The sequence below is a fragment of the Zosterops lateralis genome, assembly GCF_965231275.1.
Source record: "Zosterops lateralis genome assembly, chromosome: 27".
Lineage (NCBI taxonomy): Eukaryota > Metazoa > Chordata > Aves > Passeriformes > Zosteropidae > Zosterops > Zosterops lateralis.
This window is the reverse complement of record NC_139787.1, coordinates 371,138-382,630: the sequence shown is the minus strand read 5'-3', so window position 1 is coordinate 382,630 and position 11,493 is coordinate 371,138. Positions and strand designations below refer to the sequence as shown.

Here is an 11,493-nt window from a genome sequence, read left to right as displayed (position 1 = left end):
CGGGCGCGCTCCCGTTTCCGGCGGAAGGGGCGGAGCCTGGGCCATGTCCGTGCACGCCGGTTCGCGGCTGCTGCTGGCGGGAGCCCCGCGCCGACACCGGGTGCGCTCGGGACCCCCGGGACCCCCCTCACCGCCCCGGGGGGACCCCGCACCGCCCCTGAGCCCCCTGGTACCGAGGGCGGCCTGGTGACCCCCCGTTAATCCCCGTCCCCAGGTGTCCGGGCCGGGCCCCGAGCGCCTCCGGCTCTTCCAGCGGCTGCGGGCGGCGGCGGCGGAGCGGCGGGACGGGGATGAGGCCGGGGCCGGGGCCGGGGCCGGGGGCGGCCGCCTCCCCCCGGGGACCCCCATCCGCATCGCGCTGCCCGGGGGGCGCCGCCTGCCCGGCCGGGCCCTGCAGACCACCCCCTTCCAGGTGGCCTCGGAGCTCGGGTACGGCCCGGGGGTGCCCAGGGGGTCCCCAGTGTGCCCAGGGTGTCCCCAGGGGGTCCCCAGGGGGTTCCCAGGGTGTCCCCAGGGGGTTCCCAGGGTGTCCCCAGGGTGTCCCCAGGGTCCTGTCAAGGTCCCCAGACCCCCCAGGGTGTCCCCACAAGGTCTGCAGGGTCTGCACCGTGTCCTCAATGTCCCCATGGTGTCCCCATGATCCCCACGAGGTTTGGAGGGTCTCCACAATGTCCCCGTGACCCCCACAGAGTCCCCACGAGGTTTAGAGGGTCTCCACAATGTCCCTGTGATCCCCAATAGTTTCATGCGGCTCTCACTGTGTCCCCGTGGTTCCCAGAGGGTTCCCACAGGGTTTATGGGGTCCCCATGGGGGTTTTGGGGTTCCCACAGGGGTTTTGGGGTCCCCACAGGGGTTATGGGGTCCCCACAGGGGTTTTGGGGTTCCCACAGGGGTTATGGGGTCCCCACAGGGGTTTTGGGGTCCCCACAGTGTCTCCAGGGGTCTCTGGTGTCCCTGCAGGGGTGGCCTGGCGCAGGCAGCGCTGGTGGCCCGGGTGAACGGGACCCTCCAGGACCTGGACCGGCCCCTGGAATGTGACACCGACTTGGAGCTGCTCGACTTCTCCACGCCCGAGGGGCGGGAGGTGAGCCCGGGGGGGCCTGGGCTGCTGGAGCTCACAGCCCACCTGGACCCTGCTCTCCTCACAGCCCGTGTCCCCTGTGTCCCCTGTGTGTCCCCTGTGTCTCCCTATGTCCCCCCGTGTCCCCCCATGTCCCCCCTGTGTCCCCCCTGTGTCCCCCGTGTCCCCCTGTGTCCCCCCTGTGTCCCCCTGTCCCCCGTGTCCCCCCAGGTTTTCTGGCTCTCCAGCGCCTGTGTCCTGGGGGCAGCGGCAGAGCAATTTTTCGGGGCGACGCTTTGCAGCGCTCAGGCCACCGAGGACGGTTTTTTCTGCGACGTGCACATGGGCAGCAGGTAGGGCAGGGCACACTCGGGGATCCCCGGGGTGTCCCTACGTGTCCGCAGCACGTCCCCGTGTCCCCAGGACGGTGCAGAGCGCGGAGCTGCCGGCGCTGGAGGAGGCCTGTGCCACGTTTGCTCGTGCCCGGCACCGATTTGAGCGCCTGGAGGCCACTCGCCAGCAGCTGGCTGAGCTGCTCCAGGTGTGCCCCCTCCCCAGAGTGTCCCTGTCCCAAGACCCCCTCCCCAGAGTGTCCCCATCCCGTCTCGGGTCAGCCTGGGGACATTGGGACCCTCCTGGTTGGGGTCATCAACCCGGGTGATGCTCATTGGGACCGGTGTCACCCCTTCCTTGGTGTTACCTGTGTCATTGTCACCACCTTGGTCCTTCACCCCAGCACAGTGTCACCTCACCCCTCTAATGTCACCCACCTCACTGTTGTCCCTCCTCAGCACAACGCCTTCCAGCTGCAGCAGCTCGAGGAGGTGACATCCCCCATGGCCACGGTCTATAGGTGAGCACGGGGGGACACGGGAGGGGGCCGTGGGTCACCACAGCTGTCCCCACACCCACCCAATTCATCCCTCAGGTGTGGCCCCCTGCTCCAGCTCTGCCGTGGGCCCCTGCTCCGGCACACGGGGCTGATTGGAGCCCTCAGAGTGCTCACGGTGGGTGCCGGGGGGTCCCTGGTGTTGGGTGGGGTCCCCAGTGTCAGGTGGGATCCCCAGTGCCAGGGGGGTCCCTGGTGTTGGGTGGGGTCCCTGGTGCCAGGTGGGGTCCCCAGTGTTGAGTGGGGTCCCTGGTGTTGTGTAGGGTCTCCAGTGCCAGGGGGGTCCCCAGTGTCGGGTGAGATCCCTGGTGTTGTGTGGGGTCCCTGGTGTCGTGTGGGGTCCCCGGTGCCAGGGGGAGTCCCCAGTGCCAGGGGGGTCCCCGGTGCCAGGTGGGGTCCGCAGTGTTGGGTGGGATCCCCAGTGCCGGGGGGGGTCCCCAGTGCCTGGCCCCATTAACATCCCCCCATACAGTGGGTGTCATGTGGGATCCCCGGTGCCAGGTGGGATCCCCAGTGCCAGGGGGGTCCCCAGTGTTGGGTGGGGTCCCCAGTGCCCGTGCCCTCTGACACCCCCCTGTGCCCACAGAGCTCGGCAGCGCTGTGGGGTGGGGCAGGGGGTCAGTCCCTGCAGCGAGTGGCCGCCGTGGCCTTTCCCAGTGCCCAGGACCTGGAGAAGTGGGAGCAGGCACAGGATGAGGCAGCTCAGAGGGACCACCGCCGGATCGGGAAGGTGAGCCCTGCCAGGGGCTGGGTGGAGTGGGGGTCCCTCATAACCATGAGGATCCCCCCAGTAACACCCTCTCTGCTGCAGGATCAGGAGCTCTTCTTCTTCCACAAGTTCAGCCCTGGCAGCTGCTTCTTCCTGCCCCGCGGCGCCCACGTCTACAACACCCTCGTGGAGTTTATCCGGGTGTGGCATCCCCTGACCCCCATCATCTCCCTGTCACTACATCCTCCAGACCCCACTGCACCCCATCCCCTCACACCCAGACCCCTCTCCCTGCTCTGAACCCCATCCCTTGCCCACAGTTGCCCCCCAGTTCCTGCCACAGCTCTCTCCCCTTCCAGTCCCTGCAGCCCCCCGTGACCGATGCTGTGGGGCTGAGCTGATGTCCTGCCCTGTCCCTGTCCCCACAGAGCGAGTACCGGGCGAGGGGCTTCAGCGAGGTGGTGACCCCCAACCTGTTCAGCCCCCAGCTCTGGGAGCTCTCGGGGCACTGGCAGCACTACAGCCCCAACATCTTCTCCGTCCCCGCCACCCCTGAGAACCTCTCCCTCAAACCCATGAACTGCCCGGCCCACTGGTGAGTCAGGTGGCCCTGGGGGTGGCTGGGGGTGCTCCTGGGGGCACTGCCTGTCTGTCTGTCTGTCTGTCTGTCTGTCCCCAGCCTGATGTTTGCCCACCGGCCGCGCTCCTGGCGGGAGCTGCCCCTGCGCCTGGCGGATTTTGGGGTCCTGCACCGCAACGAGCCCCCCGGGACCCTGACGGGGCTGACGCGGGTCCGGCGCTTCCAGCAGGATGATGCCCACATTTTCTGCACTCTGGAGCAGGTGTCTGTCCCCCTGACCCTTCCCTGTCCCCCCCTGGAGTGTGTCACCTCCACCCCTGACTCCCCTTTCCCAGCTGGAGAGCGAGATCGATTCCTCCCTGGATTTCATCCGGACTGTTTACGCCGTCCTGGGCTTTTCCTTCCGCCTGGCCCTGGCCACCCGTCCCGATGGATTCCTGGGGGACCCCGACACTTGGGATCGTGCTGAGCAGGTGGGATGATGCCCCCTGTGTCGTGTCCCACCTGCACTGTGCCCCCCTGACCCTCCCAACCTGCCCCTGCAGCAACTGGAGCAGAGCCTGCGGAATTTCGGGCAGCCCTGGGAGCTGAGTCCGGGGGACGGCGCCTTTTATGGGCCCAAGGTGAGGCATTTTTTGGGGAGGGGGGGATCCCTGAAGGGAGCAAACCAGGAGGACCCTTCTGGAACCTCCCCTTTATCCCAACAGATTGATATCCGGATCCGGGACGCCCTGGGGCGGCACCATCAGTGTGGCACCATCCAGCTGGATTTCCAGATGCCCGAGAGATTTGAGCTGGAATATGCCAGGTATTGGGAGAGGGGGGGAAGGACTGGGGATTTGTGGGGGCCAGGATTGGGCTGGAGTTCAGGATTGTTGTCATGGGGGATCAGGGCTGGGGCTGAGGGAGCAGGATTAGGATTGAGGAATGTCAGGGTTGGGAGGGTTGAATTGGGGGTTGGGAGGGGGGTCAGGATTGGGGGAAGGACAGAAATGGGGCTGGGAGGGATCAGGATTTGGGGGAGCAGACATGGGGCTGAGGAGTGTCAGGACCGGGATGGGGAAGGCAGAATTGGGGATTTGGAGGGACATCAGGACTGGGGCAAAGGGTTCCCCTGACCCCCATTTCCCCCCAGCCCCAGCGGGGGCCCGGCCAGGCCGGTGCTGATCCATCGGGCCGTGCTGGGCTCCGTGGAGCGCATGGTGGCCGTGCTGGCCGAGAGCTGCGGCGGGCGATGGTGAGAGCGTCCCCAAAACCAGCCCACACCTCACCCCCAGCCCTCCAGACAACCCCCAGCCCTCCAGACAACCCCCAGCCCTCCAGACAACCCCCAGGGATGCCCCCAATTCCCAGAAACACCCCCCAGCTGTCTGGGCCCCTCATCCCCTGTCCCAGGGTGCCCCATCTTGGGACAGACACTCCCCAGTTTTGGGGACACTCATCAATCCCCAGGACACTCTGCTACCTCTGTCTTTGGGGCACCTCCACCCTGGGGACACCCCTGCCACCCTTGGGGCACCCCCTCCTTGTGTGTGTCCCCCCCCTGTGCCCCCCAGTGACCCCTGGTGCCCCCCAGGCCGTTCTGGCTGTCCCCCCTGCAGGCCATGGTCATCCCACAGAGCTCTGAGGTTGAGGACTACGCCCGGGAGGTGAGTGTGTGACCCCCCTGTGCTCCCTCAGGACCCCCACCGTGTCCCCCCATCCCCTGTGACCCCCAAACCCCCCCCAGCACTGACACTGGGGCTGCAGGTGCAGGCGGTGCTGAGGAGGGGGGGTCTCCTGGCTGACCTGGACGGGGACCCCGGGACCACCCTGGCACGGAAGATCCGCCGGGCCCAACTCGCCCACTACAACTTCCAGCTGGGTAAGGCTGGGGTGTGACCCACAGACCCCCAGGACCCCCCTGGAGCCCCCCGGGACTGGATGGACACCCCCCATCCACATCCTGGGTGCTGCTGGGGAGGAAAACTGACACCACCCCCTGGGAGCCCCCCAGGACCACTGTGAGACCCCTCAGGAATCTGCTGAGACCCCCCCTGGGATTCCAGGAGCTCAGTTTCCCCTTGGGAATCCACCAACACCCCCTTTGGGACTTCTTTGAGATCCACCTGGGAACTCCCCAGGAGTATTTTAGGGACCCCCAACCCCTCTGAGACCCCCCCCAACCCCTTTGGGCCCTCCTTTGAACCCCCCTGGGACTGGTTTGGGACCCCCTGAGAAACTCCCAGTCCCTGCCCTGTGACCCCCTGTGGACCCCCCAGGGCAGTGGGGGCTGCCCAGAGCTGGGGGTCTGTGCTCGGGGGGTGCCTGTGCAGGCCGGGGGGGCTCTGGGACCCCCGTTATTCCCCCTGACAGCCTGTCCCCGCAGTGGTGGGGCGGCGGGAGCGGCAGAACGGCACCGTCAGCGTCCGGAGCCGGGAGAACCGGCAGCTCGGGGAGCTGGAGCTGCCCCGGGTCCTGCAGCGGCTGCGGGAGCTGCGGGAGAGCCGCGTTCCCGACGCCGAGCAGCGATTCTGACCCTCCCCTACCCCTTACCGGGGGTCCTGGAGCCCCCCAGCGCTTCTGACCCTTCCCCACCCCTTACCGGGGGTCCTGGAGCCCCCCAGCGCTTCTGACCCTTCCCCACCCCTTACCGGGGGGCCCTGGAGCCCCCCAGCGCTTCTGACCCTTCCCCACCCCTTTCCGGGGGGCCCTGGAGCCCCCCGACTCAATAAACCACTGTGAAAGGTGCTGGATGTTGTGGGAGCTGAGCCTGGGGAGCTCTCGGTGCTGGGGTGCCCCAGGAGAGGGGGGCAGGACCCTGGGGGTCCCCTATCCCCCCAAAATAAACACCTGGATAGAGGCACCACAACACCTGGAGTGTGGATTCCCGGGCTCTCGTTGCCGGGTTTCCGTTCCTGGATTCTCATTCTCAGGTTTCCGTTCCCACGTTCCCGTTCCCGAATTCCCTGCGGCACTTCTGGGTCCTCGGGGCGGGATTTCCCCCCGCCCACGCCGGGGGAAAGTGGGGGGGTTGTGCAAACAGCGACTCACGGAGCCGCAGACCCGGTTGGGCAATCCAGGGGGCGAGGGGCTGGTTTTACCCCCCAACACCTGCCCGGGCTGTGGGGGCAGGGTTTGGATGTCCCGGGATAGGACAGGACCCCTCCCCTGTCCTGGGATCCCCCCGTCCCTTGGGGACCAGGGCTGTGACCCCCTGGGGACATGAGCTGGGTGTCCCCCCCTGCCCGGGGGTCCTGGAGGTGCCCCCTCACCCCCCCCTCCCCCAATGCCGGGGGTGACTCAATGGGCGGGGGCCCCAAAACGGGGCAAAACCCACAAAAATGTAAAAATGTGGTCAGACCGCTTCCCCTCCTGTGACGTCGGGCTGGGGGGGTGGGAGGGGGGGCAAAGGGGGATCCGGGGCCACCAGGGTGGGGACAGGACCCCCGGGATGGGCTCAGGACCACCGGGATGGGGATGGGGCCCCCACAGTGTCCCCCAGGCTGGCCGGGCTCGGGGTTACCCCTCCCCTGGTCCTGTTTGGGGGTGCAGAAGCAGCGCAGCCCCCCGGGGTCCCCTCCCGGCCCTGCAGCGACGTCAGGCCGTGACTCAGCCCCGCGGGATGTGGCCCCACGCCCGGGCCGGCCCTTCATAAGGCGGGGAGCCGGCGGTGACCCCACAGCTCCCGGCGCCATGGCGGCCTTCGGCCTCTTCCTCCTCCTCCTCGGCGCCGCCGGTGAGTCCCCCGGCCCCACCCGGGGCCCCCCAACACCTGAGCCCCTTCCCCAACTCCTGGAGCCCCTTCCCCAACTCCTGGGTCCCTTCCCCAACACCTGGGTCCCGTCCCCGACACTTGGATCCCTTCCCTAAACACCTGAGATCCCCACAGAGACTTGGGGGTCCCTCCCCAAACCCCTGGGAACCTTTTCCCGGCCGGATTTGCTTTCCCGGATTCCTGGATCCCCCCTGGGACAGCTCGGTTCCTGCCCAGGTGTTTGTGACACCCCCACGGGCTCCCACCTGCCCGTCAGGGCTCCCCACCCCGGATGTCTGGGCGCTGCCCACACACCTGGATCCCTCCCAAAGGCCTGGAGCTCCCTGTCCCACACACCTGCATCCCCTTCCCGAGCCCCTCCTGGGCTCCTGGGCCCCTCCCCGCTATGGGGCCCCGAGCCCGCAGGTCTGGGGGGTCCCCGGTGCTGTTCCGTGGGTGGGGACATGGAGGGGGTGGCCCTGCTGACCCCCCGTGTGTCCCCCATCGGTGACAGCGGTGGCCTCGGGGCAGCTGCAGCAGCTGGAACAGGAGAGCCTGGACCTGCGGCCCCCCAACATCAAACAAGGTGAGGGGAGAGAGGGGGAGCACCCAGGGGTGGGGGGACACCCAGGGGTGGGGGGACAGAGAGGGACACCCAGGGGTGGGGGGACAAGGGGACACCCAGGGGTGGGGACAGGGGGTGCTCATGGGTGGGAGGGATGGATGAAGGGGACATGGGGGCTCAGTTTGGGGAGGGAGGGACAGGGGGACACGGTGGTGCAGGAGGGGGATTTGGGTGGTGGGGACAGGGGACAGGAGTGACACGGGGACAGTGAGGGTTGGACACGGGGTGGGATGACATGGGGACAGTGAGGGTCGGGCACAAGGGACAAGGACACAGGGACCAAACGGGGAGAGGAGGGGGGGGCACACAGGGACAGGCACAGAGGGACAAGCGCAGGGAGAGCACCCACCCCGCCCCTCCATCCAGTCCTGCAGCAGGAGCAGCACCTCGAGGTGCCCCCCGACATCCTGGTGGGCGCGGCCGTGGCTCCCCCCCGCAGCCCCCCGCTCTGGGGCAGCTCCCTGGAGGGTTTTCCCCCGGCCTGGCCCGTGGCCGCCGCCGTCACCCGCCACTGCCGGGACCCCCCGACGCCGCCGCCGCCGCCGCCGCTGCCCCCGAGCGCCTTCGCGCACCTGCAGCGCCAGGCGGCGGCTCTGGCCGCGCTCCGCCCGCGCATCAACGACTGCTGCCGGCACCGCAGCCCCCTGCCCTGCGCCCGCCGCGCCGTGAGACACCGGGACAGGGGACAGGGGACGGGGGACAGGGGACGGGGGGGACAGGGGACGGGGGACAGGGGACGGGGGACAGCGGGACGGGGGACAGCGGGGATACCGGGGACAGGGGACAGGGGACAGGGGACGGGGGGGACAGGGGGGATACCGGGACAGGGGACAGGGGGACAGCGGGGATACCGGGGGAGGGGACAGGGGGACACCGGGGACAGGGGACAGCGGGGATACCGGGACAGGGGACAGGGGGACAGGGGACAGGGGGGACAGGGGGACACCGGGGGAGGAGACAGGGGGACGGGGGACAGCGGGACAGGGGGACAGGGGACACCGGGGACAGGGGGACACCAGGACAGGGGAGGGGAACACCGGCACAGGAGGACAGGGGACACCGGGGGGACACCGGGGGAGGGCAAGGGGACACTGCAGGGAGGGGCAGGGGGCACCGGGACACCGGGGACACCGGGGGGACACTGGGGGAGGGCACGGGGACACTGCTGGGACACCGCGGGGAGGGGCAGGGGACACCGGGGGAACCGGGTGACACTGGGGACAGGGGACACCGAGGGGACCCCGCGGGGAGGGGACACTGGGGACAGGGGACACCGAGGGGACACCGCGGGGAGGGGACACTGGGGACAGGGGACACCGCTGGGAGGGTGACACGGAAACACCGGGGACAAGGCGGGGTAGGGTAGGGCAGTACCGGGAGGAGGGAGGGACAGGGGACGCTCTGGAGGGGAAGAACCCGGGGTGACACCGGGGGGGCTCTGCCCCCGCCGCCCCGCAGTGGACCGACGTGCTGGACGGGTTCTGCACGGATGAATTCGGGGTGAAGACGCGGCAGTTCCATTGCTGCCGCCTCCACGGGCCCGCCCGGCGCCGCTGCTTCGCCCAGGAGACCCCGGCCCCCACCTGGGACCCCCTGCCCGCCTGGGACCCCAGCGCGGCCTGGGACCTGGTCACCGAGCCCCCCTTTCCCCCCGGGGAGCCCACGGCCTCCAACCTGGGCAATATCTGCGGGCTGCGGGCGCTGCGCCCCGGGGCCCCTGGTCCCGGCGGCCGCTCCGGGCCCCGCGTTCGGCTCCGCGTCCGCCTGGAGAGAGAATTCGGGCGCTGCTGCCGGAACCAGAGCCTGAGCTGCGCCCACAGCGCCGTGAGTGCCACACGGGCCGGGGACAGGGACAGGGCTGGGACCGGGGGAGGCGGGGATGGGGAGCTGGGGGGACACCAGGGGTCTGGGAGGGGCCCAGGTGTCGAAGGACTGGGGGGTCCAGGTGTTTGGGAAAGGGACAGAGGTGTTTGGGAAAAGGCCTTAGGTGTTAGAGAAAGGGACACAGATGTTTGGGAAAAGGATCCAGGTATCCGGGAAAAGGACCCAGGTGTTTGGGAAAGGGCCCAGGTATCCCGGAAAAGGGCCCAGGTGTTTGGGCGGCACTCCCAGGGTGTTGGGGCGGTGTCCGGGGAGGCGATTCCCGTGTTTGGGAGCGCCCCGGGCATCCGGGGAGGGGCCCCGCTGTCCCCGCAGTGACCCCACACCTGCCCGCAGCCTGACCCGGACACTCAGAGGCCGGGAAGGCTCCCAGGGGTCCGGGAAGGTGACAAAGGTGTCCGGGAGGGACCCCGCCATCCGGGGAGGGGACAGAAGTGTCCCAGGGGTGCCCCAGGTGTTCAGGGGTTGGGGACACCCAATGTCCGAGCGACCCCCAGCCCCAATTTCTCCTCGGCAGTGGCTGAAGGGGCTCAATCGGTTCTGCCGGGAGGAGTCGGCGGTGAAGACGGGGCAGCACCGCTGCTGCCAGCACGGGGGGCCCAAGGCCCGGGGCCGCTGCTTCGCCTCCGCCGCCCCCCACCCCCAGTACGACCGGGAGCTGCACAACGTGAGCCTGGCCCGGCCCGGCCCGGCCCTGCTGCGCTCCCTCTGCGGCCCCACGCGGCTCTTCACACAGAGGTGGGTGAGCCCCGGACAGCCCCGCGGGGACAGCGCAGTCCCTGCTGTTTGGAGGGATCGGGGTTTGCAGGACCCCCCATCCTCATCCCCATCCCATCCCCATCCCCATCCCCATCCCCATCCCTGGCAACTGGGACTCCCCATCCCATCCCATCCCATCCCATCCCATCCCATCCCATCCCATTCCCCATCCCGCCCACCTGGGACTCCCCATTGCTCAGGAACCCCGTTGAGGGAGGGGACCCAGCAGTTCACTCCCCCCTGCCCTAGACAGACCCCTCTGGGGTGCCCCCCGCTCACTCCTCCCCTGTGGGTGCCCGCAGGCGGCCGGTGCCGGAGCTGCTGGGGGCCATGACCACGGCCTGCTGCCCCCTGCCCCACGAGGAACGCGGCGCCTGTGCCCAGGAGCAGGTCAGTGAGTGATCGAGGGGCTGGGAGGGGGCACCGGGAGACCCCCAGAGCCGCCCTGACCCCCCAGTGCCGCCCTGACCCCCCGTCCCCATCGCCCACAGCTGTCCCAGGGCATCGCCACCCTCTGTGCCACCCCCCGGGACGCCTGGAGGGACCCCCAGGGCTGCTGCTCGTGGGAGGAGCCCGAGAGGCGCCGCTGCTTCGACAACGCCTACCTGAGCCAGGTGAGCCTGGGGGCCGCCATAGCCCCCCCGCCCCTGGGCCACGAGGAGTGAACCCCCTCCCCAAGAGCGTGAGGGGACAATAAAGATGCTGCGGTGTCACCTCTGAGTGTCCCTGTTTTGTTTTTGTTTTTGGGGGGGGATTTCCTCCTGCCTCACTGTCTCCGTTGTTTCCGGGGGCCCCCCGTCCCGGGGTGTGCCGGGGTGTGGGTGGCTGTTGGGGTGTTTGCACTCTTGGGGTGTGCCAGGCCTGCCGTCATACCCGTGTTTGGTTTTGGGGTGTGCTGTGGGCACCAGGGTCACCCACACAGGGCACACACAGGGCCTGGTGCCCCCCAGGGGTGTCTGTGCACTTCTTCCCTGAATTCTTGTGTCCCCCACCATGGCCACGAGCCCAGGAGGTCCCCAAATTCCTCTGTCCCTCAGCCATGGCTGACAGGCCCTGGGAAGAGATGTTGGTCCCCAGGGAAGGTTTGGGGGACTCTGATGGGGCTGGGGGCATCCTGTGGATCCATCTGTCCTTCCCTGTGTCCTTCCTAAACCCCCCCAGATACTCCATCCATCCATCTGTTCCAAAATTCCCCAGCAGTTTCTTTCTCTCCCTGTTCTGCCTCACACAGGGCTCCTCACCCCTTTTGGGAA

The 11,493-nt window shown here is 68.8% G+C and overlaps 2 protein-coding genes across 2 annotated transcripts; both read left to right on the top strand.

The window, feature by feature from the left end:
- Positions 1 to 40: 40 nt before the first annotated feature.
- On the top strand, positions 41 to 5,756 carry TARS2 (threonyl-tRNA synthetase 2, mitochondrial; the record flags this gene model as incomplete). Its single annotated transcript, XM_083879194.1, has 18 exons — positions 41 to 100; positions 215 to 429; positions 962 to 1,085; positions 1,293 to 1,414; positions 1,485 to 1,602; positions 1,853 to 1,914; positions 1,990 to 2,068; positions 2,537 to 2,680; positions 2,762 to 2,860; positions 3,088 to 3,254; positions 3,339 to 3,501; positions 3,575 to 3,712; positions 3,785 to 3,862; positions 3,947 to 4,047; positions 4,375 to 4,476; positions 4,816 to 4,888; positions 4,989 to 5,103; positions 5,608 to 5,756. Exons 1-18 carry the CDS (start codon positions 44 to 46, stop codon positions 5,754 to 5,756), a joined length of 2,106 nt encoding a protein of 701 aa, XP_083735320.1. The 5' UTR covers positions 41 to 43.
- Positions 5,757 to 6,914: 1,158 nt separating this feature from the next.
- Positions 6,915 to 10,911, top strand: ECM1 (extracellular matrix protein 1; the record flags this gene model as incomplete). The annotated part of the gene is made up of 7 exons (XM_083879191.1): positions 6,915 to 6,957; positions 7,490 to 7,561; positions 7,967 to 8,265; positions 9,059 to 9,424; positions 9,999 to 10,219; positions 10,543 to 10,630; positions 10,732 to 10,911. The coding sequence occupies 7 exons, from the start codon at positions 6,915 to 6,917 to the stop codon at positions 10,903 to 10,905; spliced, it is 1,263 nt and encodes a 420-aa protein (XP_083735317.1). The 3' UTR covers positions 10,906 to 10,911.
- Between the last annotated feature and the right edge of the window lie 582 nt (positions 10,912 to 11,493).